The following is a 20,061-nucleotide window of genomic DNA, read 5'->3' as shown; positions in this document are numbered from 1 at the left end:
ATCGATGTTGGTGTCCATAACATCGTTTCAGAAGGCAGTTGACGTGGCGTCCAATGAAGGATGTAAATTTGATGTTGGCGGCACAAGAATAAAAAGGTTTATATATATATATATATATATATATATATATCTTAACTATCTTATTAAACATATTACACATTTCTTGAAATTTAAGAGGTACAATACCTACTCCTCGTAGTACAATCAAATAAAGCAATATTTTTTATTCCTAGGCTCACATACTCACAAAAACCCAAAATTAATCGTCTTCATCGAGAAACCCTAAGTCATGTTACGCCGTCTTCCGCGTTGGTGGCACGGCTATCCTCCTCTCAAACCGTCCCTCCGATCATCACAATTGCAAATGCAAACTCCTCCACACCGTACACACAAACATATCGAGTTCCGACCTTTTCGTACAATTGCATCTTTCAGGAAGAAGAAGAAGTCGGGATAAGAGGCGTCACCATTATCGAAGACCTTTTCAAAATTGTATCCATTGTCATCAGATCGAGCGTAACTACGCTCGATAAGAGAATCCTTCCGTTGCAGAAAACTCTAGGGCTTGATGAGACCGCCATGGAACCTTCTAGAATGTCGTTGTACAGGTTGGCAACACCTCGGTCGTTATCGACATTTACGTGGTAAGTTTTTCCAATATTTTATCTTTTTGACCTAATTCCCACATCATCTCGACCAATCTTTTCTTATTCATTTCGCATTCGTCTATTTGTTTTCTTTAAGATAATGTATTGGAACTTCTTACATCTACTTACCACAAGAATATGAAAAACGAGAATGTGGGTTCTGAAAACCTGCATTTTCTTTCGAAGATCGTCTTTTATGCGATGATCAAGAAAACGATTTGGATTTTGGATGTGGGTTTGGGATTGGGATTGGCTTATTTGAACAATAAATTCAAATCGTGAAACAAAAAGCTCATCATTTTACCCATTTTGAACATGATCTGTTGTGGGAAGAAGACGAGCTTGCTTCCCTTTTGTCTAAAGAGGAAAATATTGTTTCTTAAGAAGGGGATTTGTTCAGTGATAGGGGTTTAATAGGTTTAAGGAAAGAATATGTCGATTAGATGATTAGGGTTAGTACCCATGATGGATTTGTTGTTATGACAACCATTTTGGCTGTTAATTACTTCGATAGATTCCTGTTGAGCGACTCTTTCCAGAAAGATAAGCCGTGGATGAATCAATTAGCTGTAGTCGCTTGTATTTCTTTCACTTCTAAAGTTGAAGAAATCCATATCCCTCTTCTCTTGGACCTGTAAGTGTGTATCCATATCCTTATACATATCCATCACATCTAATATATACGAATGCACTCCAACTGTTTGTGAATATGCTAATGTCATTATTTTGTTATTAACACATCTCTTTCTTTTGTAGGTTGTTTTCGTTTAGGTTGAAGGATCAAAATATGTATTCGAATCCAAAACTATAACGAAAATGGAGGTTTTAGTTCTTTTGTCTCTTCAATGGAAGATGAATCCAGTAACCCCACTTGCAATATTCGATTACACAATAAGGAGGCTTGGTTTAATCACTCATTGGCTTCATTCGGAGTTCTTGAACAGATGCGAAAGAATTGCTCTTGTTGTCGTCAATGGTAACCTTCTAAAAACCCTTCATAAACTCAATCATATTGTAATGAATCAAAGAATTGTTTTGATTTTGATTTAATTCAAATTAAGTATGTGATATAAACACGAAATGCAGATTCAAGGTCTCTGGTTTATCTTCCATCTGTAATGGTTGCTGCTATAATGTTTCTTATGTTTAAAGTTATTGATCCTGATAACTCACTAGATTATCAAGAACGAGTAAAAGGTTTTCTTCAAATTAAGGAGATTTGTTCTTTTCATTATTATATTCCTTTTTTTTTAAAGGAAGAGGTTAGTTTGACTAATTTTGAACAAGTTCCTTAATAACAAGTTCAATTTTATGACCAATTGTTTAGATCATTATGTATTAGCATTGCCATTTCTATTCTTCACTACAAGGGTAAGAAGGTCATTTATGTGAGTAAATTTTTTCAGGGTGAGGGAAAGCAAAAACATGTTGGAAGGATTGTGGAGTTTTTCAAAACATCTGATGATAAATTACTTTAGAGTGCAGTGGTTTTTCAGAGCCGAAGATACAGTTAGTTTCTGCAACCTTTTCTATTTGGATATTTATTAGAATTTGATATTCAACTCTTTTTTCTTTTCCTTTTTCCTTCCAACTTATTATCACTCAGGTTATGAAAAAATCTACTGATATTCTAGATAATAAGCGTTTATTCGCCTCCACTTTAATGAATGACAACTTATTAGACTGTATACTTTCTAAAGTCAAAATTATAGAAAAAGCTCTTGGGGTATGTTCTTTTTTTACCTTTATCTTTCATATATAATGCTACCATCGTTTTCATCTCTTATATTGTTGGTGTCACTGGTCTTCCTTCCATATTTGTATATGCAACCTCTAAAGGTATTTTATCAAACTATAAATAGGTTTTCAAAATAAAATCAGATCTAAATATCATTCCCTTTATGACATGATTCATGCAGGTGCTCTTATGTCTTAATCAATTAACCACGAACTTGGTATGTGAGTCTTCATCTTTTGTTCACTAATTATTGCAGTTATATAATTGGTTGCAATTTGATATGGTTTAGTCCTTTTTTATTGAAGAACCATAGAGGATGGATGTGCTGCTACAAAAGTGAGCATAAAGGTCAAAGTGGTCTTTTTATGGGATATGTCGAACTATCAGGTTTGTGCACATTAGCAACAAGAACTGTGAGTATGGTTGGTACAACAACAAAAAAAAAGGAATGGTTTATTATTTGTAAGGAATAGTGCAAGAAAATTATAATAGGTTATTTTGATAATATTTTTTTGATATTGATGACATTTACGAAAATAAGATAAAAGGGCAATATGGTCTTTCTCTCATCATTATCAATTGTCAAATGCAATTGGGTTATTAAAGTTTGTATGGATTTTTATGATTTAAGAATGCATCGTGGAGAAGAAAACAATATGATAATTTAAAGTATTGGGGAAAAATTAAAAATAAAGGGCATTGTGGTCTTTTTCTGGTTAATGTCAAATGTGGTAGTTTTTAGTAGGTCTGTATAAATTGTCAATTGTCATCACTGGTAGGCTAGGGATAGTTTGTGTGGTGCTTTGAATGTATGGTGGGAAATTAAGAACAAATGGCATTATTGTCTTTTTTTGGCTATTATCCCTCTTGGAGAAAACGCTTGTTGAACAGCTTACTCGCTGCATGTATAATTTTGGTTAAGTATCTTATAATTTCATTCATATTTTTAACATCTTAACCGAATGGTTACAAATATTTATGTCTAACCTGTTAAATTCAGAACACTCAAATTTTTATAGTCAAATATTGTTTCTAAATTTGCTAATTTTGTTCTTTGTAAAATCTATACAAGTTTTTAAAGGGTATGTTTGTTATTTACATACTTTTATAAAACTCTAAATTAATTTCCATTGATTGATAGTTGAGTTGGTGTGTGTACAGGTGGATCAATAGGATGAGAAAATGGAGAATGCCACCTTCTTATGCCCCTATAATAAATCACATGACAAAAACAAGAAGTTGAACCGTTGGAAATGTATATATATTACCTAAAAGTATATTTACTATTTTTTAGTGTTTTACATCGACTAAATGTTTCTAGGTTAAGAAACTTTTAGGCTTTGTTGCAATTTTCTTTGTTTTTAATTAGAGAAACTTGTGGATTTGAATGACGTTGCTTTTAATATTCATGTGTTTTTTCTTACAACGAATAAGTAATGAAGATCAACTTTGTTTAGGTGTTTAATCTTTTTTTTGGTTTGCATACATTATTTCAATTATGAAGCTAATTAGAGGCTTAAAGCATGATACTAGGGTTATTGTTCCATTTTGCACTAGAGTTGAATGTAAATTGCATGGGTGACTAATGCTACAACTATGACGTGGAGGATGGAGATCAAATTCGTTTTGTCATCTTTAGCCTGTCACTTAACCAATTAATCAAGTTGTAAGTGTTGCCACACCAAATTACTATACCCTTTGATAAGTTTTATTTTTGTTAGTGTTTACTGTAATTCGAATTGTTTCAATTGTGAGACAATTATCCATTTATGCAGACTAGATAGCTATTGTCATTGTAACACGGCTGCAACTTTGAATTGTATATGGTAGAGAGTTTTTTTCATGTCAAACTCTTGGCTTTCGATATATGAAATTTATTCATTTTTATTTTGTTATTACTAATTACCGGCCGTTTCTATGTGTTACTATAGAATTTGACATTAGATTGCTATCAATTTGACAAGAAAATTCATAACAGCTTATATAAACTATGAAGCTAGAAGTTATTTTTTACCTCATAGTCAAATGGTAATGGTAAGATGATGGAATTAAATGTAGAATGCAGTTAAATATGAAGACCATAGTTGTTCGATCCCAAACCTTATAATAGTATTCTAAATACTTAAAAGCTGCCCAATCTAATGAGGAACTAGGAAATGTCGCTAATAACATATCAAATAATGTTTGTGATTGATGAAAATGATAGAATTATGGAGCTTTAATAATACCAGATTATGTAATCCTTATTCACTGACTCTTCAATAGGTAGGATTTAACGCAACGATGGAGGAAAGATTGGGGTTAAGTTGTAATCTCAAAGAAGGCTTTTTTAAATTTTGGGCCGGAAAGGAATAAAAAAAGGAAAGTATTTTTTTTTTTTAGAAGAAACATATTTATCCTCAATGTGAAAAAACATATTTATCCTTAATGTTCAAAAACATTATTGTGTTATTTTTTATATATAGTAAAATCACTATATTTTGTAAATTTTGATAAATTAATGGAAAATTTCCAATAAAATCTCAATATTTTTGGTCAGTTCATAGTTTAATACAAAATTATTATTATTATTATTATTATTATTATTATTATTATTATTATTATTATTATTATTATTAATTTTATAAAAAATGACAGATTACTGATTAAAACTTCAAAAAAACTTTTTTTTCTCCAGTTTCGTAGATTTAGTTGGCCTCTTGTCTTTTTTTTTTTTTTTTTTTTTTTTTTTTTAATTTAATCAAAATATTGGGACTTTCTAAAATGCTATTTTTAACTAACGATCAAAATATTGAGATTTTTTTTAAAATCACCCATGAACTAATGTATATTTTTTATTAACAAATCATTTATAAACATTAACAACTTTTTTTAATTTTGGAAAATAAATTTTTTTTTTATTGGAAAATACTTAGAAAATATGTCATACATATGCGTTTCCGAAATAGATTGTGTAAGGGCACCCGATTGATATGTAAAACTTTTCAGCACAATAACATTGATACTGAAATAGTTGTTGGTCAACATGATGGAAAAAAAGAATATTTTTTTTCAAGTATTCCTCATTGTTCGTCCGAAGATGACATGTTCTTATTCAAGTTGAAAAGAGAATAATTTTCAAATCGGTTATGTTTCGCGGTGACAATCAATAAACCCCATGGAAAAATAATTCCAAATATAGGTATTTATTTTTATGAATTGATTCTCACATTGTCAACTTTATGTGGCATTATCTCAGGGGAGATCATGTGTCAATACAAAAGTATTAGTGAATCCTGACGAACAATTCAAAAGAAGTGAAGTCTATACATCAAATGTGGTGTATAAAGAAATGTTTCACGATTAATAATGAATAATCAATCATATGTTCGTACACATTTTTTTAACAACCCTAACTCATATTTTTTTTTTTATTCTTTCTGATTTCGTATATGATAGCATGATTCTTATAGATAATTGTTCAGATGTAGTAAACTATTTGCACAAAAGATCTAATCGCCTCTACATACCAATTTCTGAAAAAACTATTCGCACCCGTCGCTTGGCGCGGGTAAACGGCTAGTATATATATATATATATATATATATATATATATATATATATGTAATAAGTTTATTTAAAAGGAAAACAATGAAATTCTAAAAATTTGAAAAGTTTGAATTTATAAGAAAAGTAAAAAAATACTGAATTATTAAAATTAAAGTATTTTTTTTAATTTAAATAAATAAACAAATGAAACTAATGAGACTTTAATTTATTAAATTTGAAGTTAGAAGTAAAGTCAATTAATGAAATTAAAAGAAAAATAACATGTATTAAATGTGTTTATTTAAAAGAAAAATTAAATATGAAATTCTAAATATTTAAAGTTTGAATTTATAGAAAAGTGAAATAAATATTGAATTATTAAAATTAAAGTATTGTTTTCTCTTTTAAATTTAAACAAATAATTTAGATAAATAAATAAAGAAAACTAATGAGACTTTAATTTAGTAATTTTGAAATTAAAAGAAAAATTATTAATGAAATTAATATGCTTTTATTATTACACGTAAATGTTATACATTTACGTGAATTTAATAAAATAGAAAAACAATAAAATGATATGTAAAAAAAATAAAATGAAAAAAACAAAAAAAACCATATGATATATTGCATTAGAAAAAAAAACAATTGACAATATTATTTTTATTTATTAGAAAGAAAAAATATATTATAAATTTGGTCTATAACATTAATTTAAAATTTTAATTTAGTATTTTAAAAAAGTGATGCCATTGTTCATATGGTTACAAAAACTTTTCTTTAATGATTTAAAAACCATTACAACCATCATTACAATTTAAAAAAAAAATTAAACTATAACTCCATACTAATAACAACCAAAAATATATAATTTATTAGAAAAGAAAAACCATATTAAGAAATAAAGCCTTATCAATGTCAACACACCAATGAACCTAACTATGGTCGAACACACCAATTTGGCTGTCAAACCATAGTTTAATCTAACCGTAGTTTAAATAGATCCATAAACCAAACCACGGTTAACACACCAATGGCTTAGGAAATAAAGCTTTATCAACGTCTACAACATCAGCCACGTGTACGGATGGATGCACGTTCACCGCCCAACGCTTGATTGTTTGGTCAATATTAGGGTTGCGTTAGGGTTGGGTTTTCCATCACAGATCTTACCCGATTACAGTATTATCTCTTCAAGATCGTCTCTCTGAATACATAGTCGGTTTTCTAATCATCAATCAACGAGTTTCTGTTCGAATCGCATACGATTATGGAGATGGAGCGTGTTACGGAGTTTCCCATGGGTCAATTGGATCTCAGGCCGAGGAAGCGACAGAGATTGGGCTGGGATGTGGTTCCTCCACCACCGAAGGTATAGATCCTTTTGAGTTTCCTTTCGATTTCTCTAATTTTTATGCTTTTGTTGTTTCAGTGCTTTCTTTTGCTAGATCGTATTGAAATTAGTATATTCTACAACGTAAGAATAAAAAAAATTGCGATCTGTTCGATCTAATTGGTTTGCGCTTTGTTGTAGCTCGAAATCTCGATGTATCGTTAAGATCTATCACGATTTCTGTGGTTTTGTTGTTTATGTGGTAATTCAGCCTTGTATTGATTTCCTTGTGGTTTTTGTTCGTTGATACAGGGTTGGATGTGTTCTGCGATTATGCCTCTTTTCTCCTGTTTTCGTTAACCTTTATTATATATTTCTTTTTATTTCTTTCCGTGTGATTATCGAAAGTTATCTATTTACCTTCTTTCCGATAGGACTTTAGTTTAAGTGGTTTCTTTATGAGAGAACCTTCGAATAATATGATGTCGCAGAGATTAATTCTCTCTTGATGTCGTAATATTCATGAAGATTGAATCTTCTACAAAAAAGAACAACTACTTGTTAATTATCGTATGATCTTCCGGTGTCTTTTAACGAATCTAAAAATTATGTATGCGTTTTTATAATTGACATGATATTAACAATGTTTGAAAATTGTTATGAGTTGGCTGCCATGATGTATCAAAAATCAAATGGTTAGGATATGATTATGCATATTGAAAGGAACATGTATGGATGCCTGTGTGTAGGCTCAGCTAGGATTATTTTGTGGACAAGAGATTGGAAATGTTGCAAGCTTTGCACCTCAGCGAGCACCATCAGACCACATTAGTTCCCCCCTTGTTAAGCGTGTGGCTCGAAATGCTTCTCCCCCATGGCGTCAAGATGATAAAGATGGTCATTATGTGTTTGCACTTGGAGATAATCTAACTTCCCGATGTAACTACCCTTCACCACCATCAAAGAAACTTCATTTTCTTGATTGCATAGTTGCTAATAGAATACAAATCAATAGGAAACAGTGGTTTTTTACTCCTTATTTACATAGACTCATAAAACTTATGTTTGTTGACTTGTTTTTTTGGATATATATGTTTGATACTGATTAATTCTTTTCTTTCTTTGTTTGATTGTGTTACTTGCAGATAAGATTCATGGGAAAATGGGAGAAGGTGGGTACATTTTATGAACAAATTACATCCTACTTGTCTGTAATGTATCATCATATTGACTAATTTCATCGATACATGTATAATGCAGGTACATTTGGGCAAGTATTGGAATGTTGGGATAAGGAAAGAAAGGAAATGGTGGCAATAAAAATTGTTCGAGGCATAAAGAAATATCGTGAGGCAGCAATGATAGAGATTGATGTGTTACAACAACTTGGTAAACATGACAAAGGAGGCAATCGGTGAGTTACACAAAACCCATTTTGGCTCTTGTCTAATGGAATGTTGTGTTGTGTTTTTCTTTTTTTGTTAAATTTGTTTTAATCTTTGCAGTTGTGTGCAAATAAGGAACTGGTTTGACTATCGTAACCATATCTGTATTGTAAGTATATGAATGATAATATGATTAATGTGGTGGATTTGTTTCACCAGATTGAGAAAGTGGTTATGGGGTTAAGAACTTTGGGTGCATTTTTAAATGGTGTGTCAACAGGTTTTTGAGAAGCTTGGACCAAGCTTATATGATTTTCTACGCAAAAACAATTATCGCTCATTTCCCATTGACCTAGTTCGGGAGATTGGCAGACAACTCTTGGAATGTATTGCATGTGTGTAGTAAATCACTTAAGCTAGTCACTTTTATATAATATTCCTTTTGTCTCTGAACCTCTTAATGTGCATGCTTAAAAAGTCCCAAAAGTTTTCTTGGATGTGTATTGGTTTTTTTTTTTTCAAGTTTCTGATTTTTGTGTTGTTGGATTTCATTGCAGTTATGCATGATCTGAGGCTGATCCACACTGATTTGAAGCCTGAAAACATACTTCTTGTGTCTCCGGAGTATGTGAAAGTTCCTGATTACAAGGTATGGTTTATGTTTATATCTTTTGTGAGGTTATAAGGTGTATTTTTTTAAAAAGTTTGTGATTGGAAATTTGGTTTTTGTTTTTAGGGTTCATCAAGGTCACCAAAAGATAGTTCTTTTTCTAAAAGGGTTCCGAAATCGAGTGCGATTAAGGTGATTGACTTTGGTAGTACAACATATGACAGGCAGGACCAAAGCTACATAGTGTCCACACGTCACTATCGTGCACCGGAAGTTATATTAGGTAGTTATTTTTGTTGTTAGTTTGATATGTTTTTTGGTGGTTGTGTGTTGGTTGGTGTTCTTATTTTTGTTGTGATTTGTATAGGGCTTGGATGGAGTTATCCATGTGATATATGGAGTGTTGGGTGTATTTTGGTGGAACTTTGCTCGGTAAGCATAGTAAAAGCTAGTGTAGTATTTGATGGAATGTAATAAACTGATTCCATTTCATACATTATAAGCAACTGAACCCATTCCTCCTTGATTTGTAATGGTGTTTTTGTTTGGAATTGGATAGGGGGAAGCATTGTTTCAAACACATGAAAACTTGGAACATCTTGCAATGATGGAGAGGGTCCTTGGCCCATTGCCTATGCACATGTTAAAGAAAGCAGAGTTAGTCAATTTTTCTCTCTTTGTGTGTAATAGTTTTACTTATTATTCTTCTTTGTTATAACTAACTAACTAACTAACTAAGTTGTTTTGTTTTATTTGTGTACAATTAACAGCCGACATGCGGAGAAGTATGTTCGGAAAGGAAGGTTAGATTGGCCAGAAGGGGCTACATCAAGAGAAAGTATTAAAGCTGTGATGAAGCTACCTCGGCTTCAGGTTTGTTCTAGTTGTATGTATACAATACAAAATGATGTCATCTCTTTTTGAGTGAATAATGGGATTCTAAGTTGGTTGTGTGTGGTGATGGATGATGCAGAATTTGATAATGCAGCATGTAGACCATTCAGCAGGGGATTTGATTCATCTGTTGCAAGGGCTATTAAGATACGATCCATTGGAGAGGGTAACAGCACGTGCAGCATTAAGACATCCTTTCTTCACCAGGGACAATCTTAGTAGACGATACTAGCTGCTAACAATATCAAAAACAAAATATGTGGTGGTCAATCTAAAAATCTGCACACAGAAGGAAGGAAGGATGTTTTTGCTGTAGATATTTTTTATTACCCGTGAAGCTCAAGGGTATGTTTTGTGTTCCTACTGCACTGCTGTCACACCTCATTGACCACCTTGAAGTCGGTTTTATGTACAAACAAACAAACAAACAAAATGTAGAAAAGAAAAGAGAGACCTAACTAACTCTTCTTCAACTATTCCTAGCCTAGGTGGTATGTATGGTATTATGTTATGATATGATATGGTGTTTTCATGATAATCATTCAATCTGATTGAAACCAAAGCTTGTTTTCATGTTTTGTACTAACTATTGTCTATTGATGGTGGGTAATGGAAATTGTTTTCTGTAGGTTCTTATGTTCCACAACGTAATAGCTTTGTCTTTTGTCATAAAATATAATTATAAAAATGAAATGATGGTAAAATGGGGCAATTGGTCAAAGGATCGCTGATATTAAAATATTGGGGAATATTTGATATCTAAAAGACTATTATAGAGAATCATTATCGTAACGGGGTTGGTTGGTCTTATTGGTCAAAACTCAAAAGAAAACGAGTAGGAGGAGGAATAAGGTCCGGCGACCTTTCGTTCCATGGTGGGTTGGGCTGGTCTTGGTAGTCCCTACCAGAAAAAGCAAAGGTTCTAAACCTTCCCACCTAATCTATGCAAATCCATCCCTTTCAGATACACGCTCATATAGTCATATCCATTTTTTAAAAATACCTTTTAAGATTAGTTAACTTTTTTTTTTTTAATTATCGTTTTCTCAAAATATTTCTGCTACTTACTTTATAGTGTTTCTGTTTTTACATTTGTTTCAGAAGAAAACAAAACGTTTTAGATTTGCTTGAAATTATATATTTTTATTGTGATGAAGAAAATCTATAACGATAGAAACCAAATCTAGGTTTCTTATGGTTGTCAAAGCTATACGGCTCAAGTCGATGGCAAAAGGCAAAACGCGCTTCATAATCCTAATATTCCTCTTTATTGCTTATTCCAATCCAATTTTATTTTAAGATTAAGTGGACGACTTTGTTTACGACATTCATCTATCAAAGTCAAGTCAAGCTCAATGTTATTAACCAAAATTTTATGATTACAAATCACCGAACTTCAACTCATGTCAACATGGTGTTCCAACAAAAATTAACCTTTCTACACCAAAAACAGAGTTATAATACCTCAGTACACAACAAAGCGAAAAACATGCAAATAAACTAAAATAGAAACGACGTCTGTAGAATTTGTGAATGTTAATCTTAATAAAATCGAACCATCGAACAAATATTATAATATTGAAATTATTGTTTATGGTCCCTTATCCTTTTCCCCCTTCTCATTACGTCTTATATGAAATAATTTAACATGTAAAAGAAAATAAAAATCTAGTTGCAACCTTGGAAGACATTTATAGCCACAAACTGGTTTTATATAAATTCTCAGCAACGATATACAAATATAATTATCGAGATGTAAGAAATGTATATATAAGAATACAAAACGAAGATTTACAGTGATTCATCGAACTTGACTTGGTCACTTCTCACAACATCCTTACCGAAAGGAAAAACGATCCATTAATTAATAATATATAGTTTTGTGTGATAAAATATAATTCGTAACACCAAAACCGTATAAATATATTCTTAATGCTTTCTAATAAGAGATTTAGTGTAAATTCGAGTCGTGTTGGAAATTCAATTGGAAATCAAATGAGATTCTGATGTTTTGTCTTTTGTGTGTGATATTTGCACTAGATTTCTTTTCCAAAATATTCTGCATTTTCTTATATAAAAAGTGGACTTTTTGATTTTCTCATATTTACATATATAACAACTTACAGATTCCAACTAACGGTTAATTTTATTAAACACATCTTAAATATTTCATAACAACCACTGATTTCTTTTATAAAATATTCTTTTTATTTCGTAGTTATTAACTTATTATCCAAGAACACACCGGATTTATCTTGTTTGATTGAAACTTGATATGGGATGATTTAAAGCAAAAATATAAAACAAAGATATAACCACTAGGAAAATTATTACAATTATTTTTGTATAATTGGTACCAAAGTAATAATATTGAAAGACTTAAATCAAAATTTAGAAAACTATTATAATTATTTTAAAATAAAAATAGAATTAATTTTCATTTTCGCGGGTAATCAAAGATAAAATACATTGCCTCTGATATTGCCTATCGCTCCTGTTCATTAAAGCCAAGGTTTCTCGAGCTCTCTCCAGTCTCCGCGACATCCATCACCTTCGCTCTATTCACAGGCAGCGGCGGCGCTTAACTTTTCCGGCGATGGACTCTGCAACATTCGGCATGGCATGCTTCAATAACGCAGTTATTAATCCTAAGCCTACAACTAGATTCCCTCTTCCCTCTTTTACTTTCTTCAAAACCGTTCAGTTGGGTCTCAATTCTTCTTCTCCTATGATTCATGTTACTGGAAACCCTAGATCCACGTTTGCATGCTCGGCTGTTACTATTACTCCGCCCCTCACATCCGACCACCACGCTCCAGCTATATCGAAGCTTCACAGCCTTGCATCCGAATTCAATTCCATATCCGAGTCAATTGACCGCGTTAAGCGCCTCCTCCACTACGCGAACCTTCTACCGCAGTTCGACGAGTCGCTGAAAGTTCCGGCGAATCGAGTGATGGGGTGTACGGCGCAGGTGTGGCTGGATGTGAGGATGGACGCGGATGGAAAGATGAGGTTCTTAGCTGACAGTGATTCGGAGATTACCAAAGGTTTCTGCTCCTGTTTGATTTCGGTGCTCGATGGGGCCACGCCGGAGGAAGTTTTGGGACTGAAGACGGAAGATCTGGGGGATCTGAATGTTGCTGGTTTGCATGGAGGGAAAATTGATTCGAGGGTGAATACTTGGCATAATGTGTTGATTAGCATGCAGAAAAGGACGAAGGCTCTGGTGGCGGCTCGAGAAGGGAAACCCATCGGGGACCCTTTTCCGTCCATGGTGATCACGGCGGAAGGAATTGGCGCGAAAGGGAGTTTTGCTGAAGCGCAGGTAAGGGTTTTCGTTCTGTTTCTTACTTTCTTGCTTGATGTGATTGATTAGTTCTTACCATAAGAAGAAAATTAAGTTTGGACCTTATACTATATTTAGGGACATGATAGTTTTATACATTAATAGAAAAAGAATCGTCTTACAAGTTATAACTTCTTTTCATTTCTTGAAATCCTAATCCTGACTCTAATATAATCGGCTAATTGCAGGCAAGATTTTTGTTCCCAAATGAAGCAAAAGTTGAAGAACTTACGAAATTGCTGAAGGAAAAGCAAATTGGTGTTGTTGCACATTTTTACATGGATCCTGAGGTTCAAGGCGTTCTAACTTCTGCACAGAAGCATTGGCCTCACATTTATATATCCGATTCATTGCTTATGGCAGACAGTGCTGTAACTATGGCAAAAGCAGGATGCAAATTCATAGCTGTTTTAGGTGTAGATTTCATGTCAGAAAATGTTCGTGCAATTCTTGATCAAGCAGGTTTTCCAGAGGTATAAAAAAATCAACCTTCAAACATCTTGTTTATCTAAACATTCTAATGTAAATAGCGACTTTACATGGGGGGATTATTGCAGGTTGGTGTATACAGAATGTCTGATGAACAGATTGGATGTTCATTGGCTGAAGCTGCATCCAGTCCTGCTTACATGGATTATCTATCTGGAGCTTCTTCTACTTCTTCACCTTCTTTACATGTTGTCTACATAAATACCTCATTAGAAACAAAAGCCCATTCACATGAACTTGTCCCTACCATTACATGCACTTCTTCAAACGTTGTGCAAACTATCTTACAGGTTCTTTCTCATTTTCATTTGTCCACTATCACTTTTCCAGTTTACATATATCTTTCATCTTATAAATCTGGTTATTTATTTATCAGGCTTTTGCTGAAGTACCAAACTTAAATGTGTGGTATGGACCTGATTCCTACATGGGTGCAAACATTGTGGAGTTATTCAAGCAGATGACATTGATGACTGATGAAGAAATAGCCAAGATACATCCAAATCATACTAGAAACTCAATCAAGGCCTTGTTGCCTCGACTCCATTATTTTCAGGTAATCAAGTTAGATGTTTTCTTCTTGTAACCAAATTATGTCTTTTTTTCTTTCTTATTTTGGTAATGAAATGTTTTATGTCAGGATGGAACTTGCCTTGTTCATCACATGTTTGGTCATGAAGTTGTGGAAAAGATCAATGACATGTATTGTGATGCGTTTCTCACAGCCCATTTTGAGGTCCCTGGTGAAATGTTTTCATTAGCTATGGAAGCTAAAAGAAGAGGAATGGGGGTGGTGGGGTCCACCCAAAACATACTTGATTTTATAAAAACAAGAGTGCAAGAGGCTCTTGATAGAAATGTGGATGACCACCTTCAGTTTGTACTAGGAACAGAATCAGGAATGCTGACCTCCATTGTTGCAGCTGTTCGTGGACTCTTAGGCTCTCCAGAATCTTCTTCTTTGAGGGAAGGAAAAGTGAGTGTGGAGATAGTTTTTCCTGTTTCATCCGATTCAATGACAAGAACTTCTTCACAAACTTCATCTGATTTGGGTGATTTGTCTGTGGTTCCTGGTGTTGCAAGTGGTGAGGGGTGTTCTCTTCATGGTGGTTGTGCATCGTGTCCATATATGAAGGTTAGTTTGTGATGACTATTTTACCCTTGGGGTTAGAAAGTTAGTTGGGGAAATTTAATTAACGGGTGATATTGTTGTTGTTGATGTTAGATGAACTCCCTTACGTCACTTGTGAAAGTGTGTAATGGGCTGCCACTTGGAAAAGAAGGTCTTAGAGGGTATGAAGCTGGGCGATTTAGTTTGCTTACACCCAAAGGGAAATTAATTGCAGATGTAGGTTGTGAACCGATTCTCCATATGAGACATTATCAGGTTAATTTTTCTATATTTGCACAAATGGTCAAAGAGCAGTTTGAATGTGGATTCAGTTGTTGTTAATAATAATAAATTAAATTTTGTTTCAGGCAACAAAAAGACTGCCGGAGAAACTTATCGATCAGATTCTTGGTGGTGCTAAAAATGGAAAGAGTTAATGTAATGTTTTGAGTGTCTTGAAGAAGGATGGAAATATTAGGAAAAATTGCCTGCTGCTGTGTACGATAATAATTTTATGTTTGACTAGCTCATATCAATAAAAGGCGGTTTACGGATTTAATCAAATTTATTTCATTAGAGTATTTGTTTTGTTACATTTATTTATTTTCATATAAAATATCCTGGTTGCGTAGTAATCTAATATATAACTATTGTGAAGCGAAATGAATAGGAAGTTACTACTACAATACACTTGCAATTTACAAGAATCAATCGTTGCCACACAAACAAAGAGAAAAAGGTAGATCCATCCACAAATAAGACTATTTAACTTTTTATTATTTCTTTTGAAAATATAAAGTTTGGAATATTATTTTTGAACTAGCAGACTTGTTATTTTAATTGTTTTTAAAACTTTTTTTTATTTGAACGGTCTAGTTTGCTTTGAAAACAAACTTTTTTTAAAGGATAAGTCCAAATTTCAATTTGTTGTGGGTTTTCTTAGTTTTCGCAATGAATTAAATCTATTGGTTATATTTTAATAAAGTTATCAATTAAATAATTTTTTTTGTGTCACGTGCCCCGTGTTCTTGACTTTTGAAGGCAACAGGTCTCTCTATAAACACCCATTAAGATTCTCATTTTTTCCCATTGTTATCGGAAGAACATTTCCCAAAATTTTTATTTCATCGTTGAAGATTCTCGTAGTTGATTCACGATCTCTCGCTTTCCTGCATTCTCTCTATCTGTTGATCCAATTTGGAGCTCACTTTGATTGTAAGTTTCTCATGGTTCCACTCGATTCTCGTAGTTGCCGTTAATTAGTTCCTGCAATTATATATGTTATTTCCAGTTTGTTATTTGTTGGCTGCCATTGTTTCTAAAGTAGCTCGTATCTCACATACGCTTCGAGTTTAAGCTAATTTATTGGGGGAATTGTTTCGAGCTTATTGCTTTATCTCACATACACCGTGTAGAATAGTAGATGCTCTTAACGGAATCACACGTATATAATACATGATTGGTATTTTATAGTTTATATGGAATTTTAAACTGCTTTATGAAGGGTTAGATTCTACAATTACGTAATGACTCTTGGGAGAGGGTTAACTAGACAAAACTTGTGGCAATTTGCCTCGAATAAAAGGTATCTGCTTCTGGCAATTTCTGTGAACTAAATATGCTGCTTCTGCCCAATTGCTTCGTGGAGCATATCCTATCCCTAAAGCATTACTCAAGAGTCAAAACCCCTTAAAAATTGAAACTATTCCTTGATAAAGTGATTCTCATGGGGACCTTATCTGCTAGAATCCTTTGTTTTGATAAGCTTTCTTTATTGTTTTCATCTTTAAGCATAAGGAAATTACCATGTTGGCCATGTTATAACTTTAGGTTGATTCGTGATACAAATTCAAACATTTGATGAGTTTTGACATCAACTGCAACAATCATGAACCATATCATCCATAATCTGATATCTTCTTGATGTTTTCATAGGATACTAATCAAAGAATGGGCCACCCAAATGGATTAGCACCTCTTTTCTCATTTGGGGTTATCACAGATGTCCAGTATGCAGACATTCCCGATGGGTATTCATTCCTTGGTGTTCCTCGATACTATAGAAACAGCATGCTCGTGTTACAAAGAGCAGTAAAGAAATGGAATAATCACCAAAATATCAAATTCTCACTAAATCTTGGCGACATTGTTGATGGAAAATGTCCCAAAGACCAATCACTAGATGTTATTTGTAAAGTAATTAAAGAATTTAAAAACTTCAATGGTCCCACATATCATATAATCGGAAACCACTGTCTCTACAATCTTCCTCGCAGCAAGTTGCTTCCATTGTTGTCCATTCCTAGTCATCATCCCCATGCTTACTACGATTTTTCCCCAATCCCAGAATACAGATTCATCGTTCTTGATGGGTATGACATCAGCGCAATCGGTTGGCCTCATGATCATCCTCACACAATTCAATCCTTGAACTTTCTAAACGAAAAAAACCCTAATTCCAACAAAGATAGTCCAAATGGGCTAATGAATCTTGAAAGAAGATTTGTGAAATTCAATGGTGGAGTTGGGGAAGAACAGTTGAAATGGTTAGATCACATACTCCAAGATGCAGAAAACTCGAAGCAAAAAGTTGTTGTATGCTGTCATGTTCCCCTAGATCCTGGATCCACATCGAATGATTCAATTTTGTGGAATTATGAGGAAGTTATGGATGTGATTCATAGGTATGATTGTGTGAAGGTTTGTTTATGTGGTCATGATCATCATGGGGGACACTCTGTTGATTCTCATGGAGTGCATCATCGAGTACTTGAAGCAGCTTTGGAATGCCAGCCTGGCATAGATGCGTTTGGATATATAGATGTTTTTGAAGATAGGTTATCGCTTATTGGTGCTGATGGAATGGTAAGTAGTGAAATGGTTTTCAAGCGCTAAACATGACATATTGACATGATATGATTTTAAGCATGGTGAATTTGGGATAGTTCTGGTTGTTATAAATTTAAATTCATTTATGTACCTTTTCTGGTTAACTTTATCATCAAGAAATTTGTTGGAATATCAGTAGTTATTCATCTGTCAAATTCAATGTTGTGACATTTTTTTTAATTATTGTTTACAACTATGTGCATTTGATTGGCGTTATCCATGTATAATAATATATGACATAACGAGTGTTTGGTTATACCATGTGAAATATGGGTAAAAAGAGTTGATCCTAACTTCTTACATTAATTTAAAGAGTAAATTACACTAATGCTTCCTATGGTTTGGGGTAATTTGTGCTTTTGGTCTTTAATTTATTTTTTTAACTTGAAAGGTCTCTGCTGTTTGTTTTTGTTGCGCGTTTGGTACCTGTCTTACCTAAAAAGACTATTTTACCATTAATTTTTTAATTTATTTAAATAAAAACATCCCATCCCTACCCTTACTTTATCTTATCTAAAAAGATTATTTTAATTTATTTAAATAAGGCATAATAGTCTTTTTAGGTAAGATGGAGACCAAACGCGTAAAAAAAACAAACAGTAGGGACCTTCCGAATTAAAAAATAAGTTAGGGACCAAATGAATAAATTACTCAAAACCATAGGGACCATTTGTATAGTTTACTCTAATTTAAAAGGTGATATGAATGCACTCTTCCACTGTCCTTGTGGTTTCCAATGTTTTGCACTTTAGGTCCAAGATTTTGAATTATTTACAAGAAGACTAAATTACAGTTTTGGTCCCTGTGTGTATGTATCTCAAATTTATAAAGACAAAATTGCAAAAATGGTCCCTGTGGTATGCAAAATTTTGGGGTTTTAGTCTAAACCACGAGTTTTTTGGATCCATGATCCTTTTGGAGTGGTTCTTATGTGGTTTTGGTCCCTGGACTTAACTCCCGTTAAGTTGAATCTGTTAAGCCCCCTCACGTGCCTCACACGTGAGGGTAATTTCGTCATTTCATATATTAGGGACCATTTTTGCATAAACGTTTTTTGGATTAATTCCTTTTAAATACCCCCACTTCCTGTGATCTTCTTCTCAACGTTCCCCAACGTCTCTTTTCTTCTACCCTTCTTCTTCTTGAGCTCTGCTACAACAAAAATGGTGCTATGTTTTTGTGGAAAAGTTGCTGTGGTGAAAACGTCTTGGACCCCTCTGAATCCAGGAAGGAGATTTTTTGCATGCCCTATGAATGATTCCGTTTGTGGGTTTATTGGGTGGTTTGATCCCCCAATGTGTGCTAGGGCTAAAGCCATCATACCTGGTCTGCTAAGAAATTTGAATTCAGTGTAAGAACGGTGCAATGAGTTGGTTAGAAGTATGAACATGCTACAAGATCAATGCAATGGACTGATATACAGGAACAACATATTAGTGGGAAATGTCAAAGCATTGAAGGATGACAATTTGAAGCTGAAAATGTACATGTTTGGAAGTTGGTTTTTCTTTGTGATTGTATTCTTCTGTATTTGGTTTCTGTAGGGTGGGGGTATACTGTGAAGGGTGTTTTGGTCATTTTGTTGTAATTTTATGTGATCATGTTTGTAGTGACTTATGATGATAATGATATATGTACAATTTTATGATGCAAGTGTAATGAATGTTTTACCAAAATGGTATGAATGTATCAGAATTAACATATGAATAGAAATGGTATGAATGTATTACTAAAATGTATATATTAGAACCAATTGTACATAACCAAAATGCACATTCCATTAAGACTTGTAATATAACAACCAAAGTTTCTAAACATAACAACCAAAGATTCTAAACATTACCAAAAGGGACACATTACCAAACCTAAGATAACAACCAAGTTTTCATAACAACCAACCAAAAGTTTTCAACAAAATATAGTAAACATAACAACCAAGTTTTCATAACCAACCAAAATCACAAAAAACCCCATGCATGCATGACACATTACTTCTTAGACTAATTCCCACCTTGCCCTTTACAGGTCCTAGAGTTGTGTCCCTTGTTCTTGCATTTGCTACAAGTAACACTGATATGCTTCCTTGATAGC

General features: G+C 33.2%; 4 protein-coding genes across 10 annotated transcripts; all 4 read left to right on the top strand.

Moving 5' to 3' along the window:
• Nucleotides 1-270: 270 nt before the first annotated feature.
• Nucleotides 271-3,865, top strand: LOC145038733 (uncharacterized). Of its 5 annotated transcripts, none has more exons than XM_078986996.1 (7): nucleotides 271-644; nucleotides 745-1,281; nucleotides 1,404-1,623; nucleotides 2,054-2,156; nucleotides 2,567-2,602; nucleotides 2,691-2,772; nucleotides 3,547-3,859. In XM_078986996.1, exons 3-7 carry the CDS (start codon nucleotides 1,493-1,495, stop codon nucleotides 3,561-3,563), a joined length of 369 nt encoding a protein of 122 aa, XP_078843122.1. In that variant the 5' UTR covers nucleotides 271-644; nucleotides 745-1,281; nucleotides 1,404-1,492; the 3' UTR covers nucleotides 3,564-3,859. The 5 variants fall into 5 exon arrangements, 4 of the variants coding, with proteins under 4 accessions (XP_078843122.1, XP_078843124.1, XP_078843125.1 ...); XM_078986998.1 differs by having other exon boundaries at nucleotides 745-1,285; XR_013679531.1 differs by lacking the exon at nucleotides 745-1,281 and adding an exon at nucleotides 1,734-1,844 and having other exon boundaries at nucleotides 2,054-2,602; nucleotides 3,547-3,865.
• Nucleotides 3,866-7,046: 3,181 nt separating this feature from the next.
• Nucleotides 7,047-10,694, top strand: LOC145042523 (LAMMER-type protein kinase AFC2). 3 transcript variants are annotated; one of them, XM_078990964.1, is made up of 12 exons: nucleotides 7,047-7,282; nucleotides 7,993-8,182; nucleotides 8,389-8,415; nucleotides 8,504-8,657; nucleotides 8,749-8,797; nucleotides 8,909-9,023; nucleotides 9,186-9,277; nucleotides 9,365-9,521; nucleotides 9,606-9,670; nucleotides 9,798-9,895; nucleotides 10,009-10,111; nucleotides 10,212-10,694. In XM_078990964.1, exons 1-12 carry the CDS (start codon nucleotides 7,181-7,183, stop codon nucleotides 10,362-10,364), a joined length of 1,305 nt encoding a protein of 434 aa, XP_078847090.1. In that variant the 5' UTR covers nucleotides 7,047-7,180; the 3' UTR covers nucleotides 10,365-10,694. The 3 variants fall into 3 exon arrangements, with proteins under 3 accessions (XP_078847090.1, XP_078847091.1, XP_078847092.1); XM_078990965.1 differs by lacking the exon at nucleotides 7,993-8,182 and having other exon boundaries at nucleotides 7,069-7,282; XM_078990966.1 differs by lacking the exons at nucleotides 7,047-7,282; nucleotides 7,993-8,182; nucleotides 8,389-8,415; nucleotides 8,749-8,797; nucleotides 8,909-9,023 and having other exon boundaries at nucleotides 8,639-8,657.
• Nucleotides 10,695-12,613: 1,919 nt separating this feature from the next.
• QS (quinolinate synthase) lies at nucleotides 12,614-15,645 on the top strand. Its single transcript, XM_078990962.1, has 7 exons — nucleotides 12,614-13,460; nucleotides 13,670-13,954; nucleotides 14,039-14,260; nucleotides 14,347-14,526; nucleotides 14,611-15,105; nucleotides 15,196-15,357; nucleotides 15,450-15,645. Exons 1-7 carry the CDS (start codon nucleotides 12,729-12,731, stop codon nucleotides 15,516-15,518), a joined length of 2,145 nt encoding a protein of 714 aa, XP_078847088.1. The 5' UTR covers nucleotides 12,614-12,728; the 3' UTR covers nucleotides 15,519-15,645.
• A 489-nt stretch (nucleotides 15,646-16,134) lies between these two features.
• LOC145042522 (manganese-dependent ADP-ribose/CDP-alcohol diphosphatase-like protein) lies at nucleotides 16,135-18,125 on the top strand. Its single transcript, XM_078990963.1, has 2 exons — nucleotides 16,135-16,296; nucleotides 17,017-18,125. Exon 2 carries the CDS (start codon nucleotides 17,032-17,034, stop codon nucleotides 17,974-17,976), a length of 945 nt encoding a protein of 314 aa, XP_078847089.1. The 5' UTR covers nucleotides 16,135-16,296; nucleotides 17,017-17,031; the 3' UTR covers nucleotides 17,977-18,125.
• Nucleotides 18,126-20,061: the final 1,936 nt, after the last annotated feature.

Source organism: Lactuca saligna, chromosome 4 (genome assembly GCF_052625555.1).
Source record: "Lactuca saligna cultivar CGN05327 chromosome 4, ASM5262555v1, whole genome shotgun sequence".
Taxonomy (NCBI): domain Eukaryota; kingdom Viridiplantae; phylum Streptophyta; class Magnoliopsida; order Asterales; family Asteraceae; genus Lactuca; species Lactuca saligna.
This window is presented reverse-complemented; position numbering and strand designations above follow the sequence as displayed.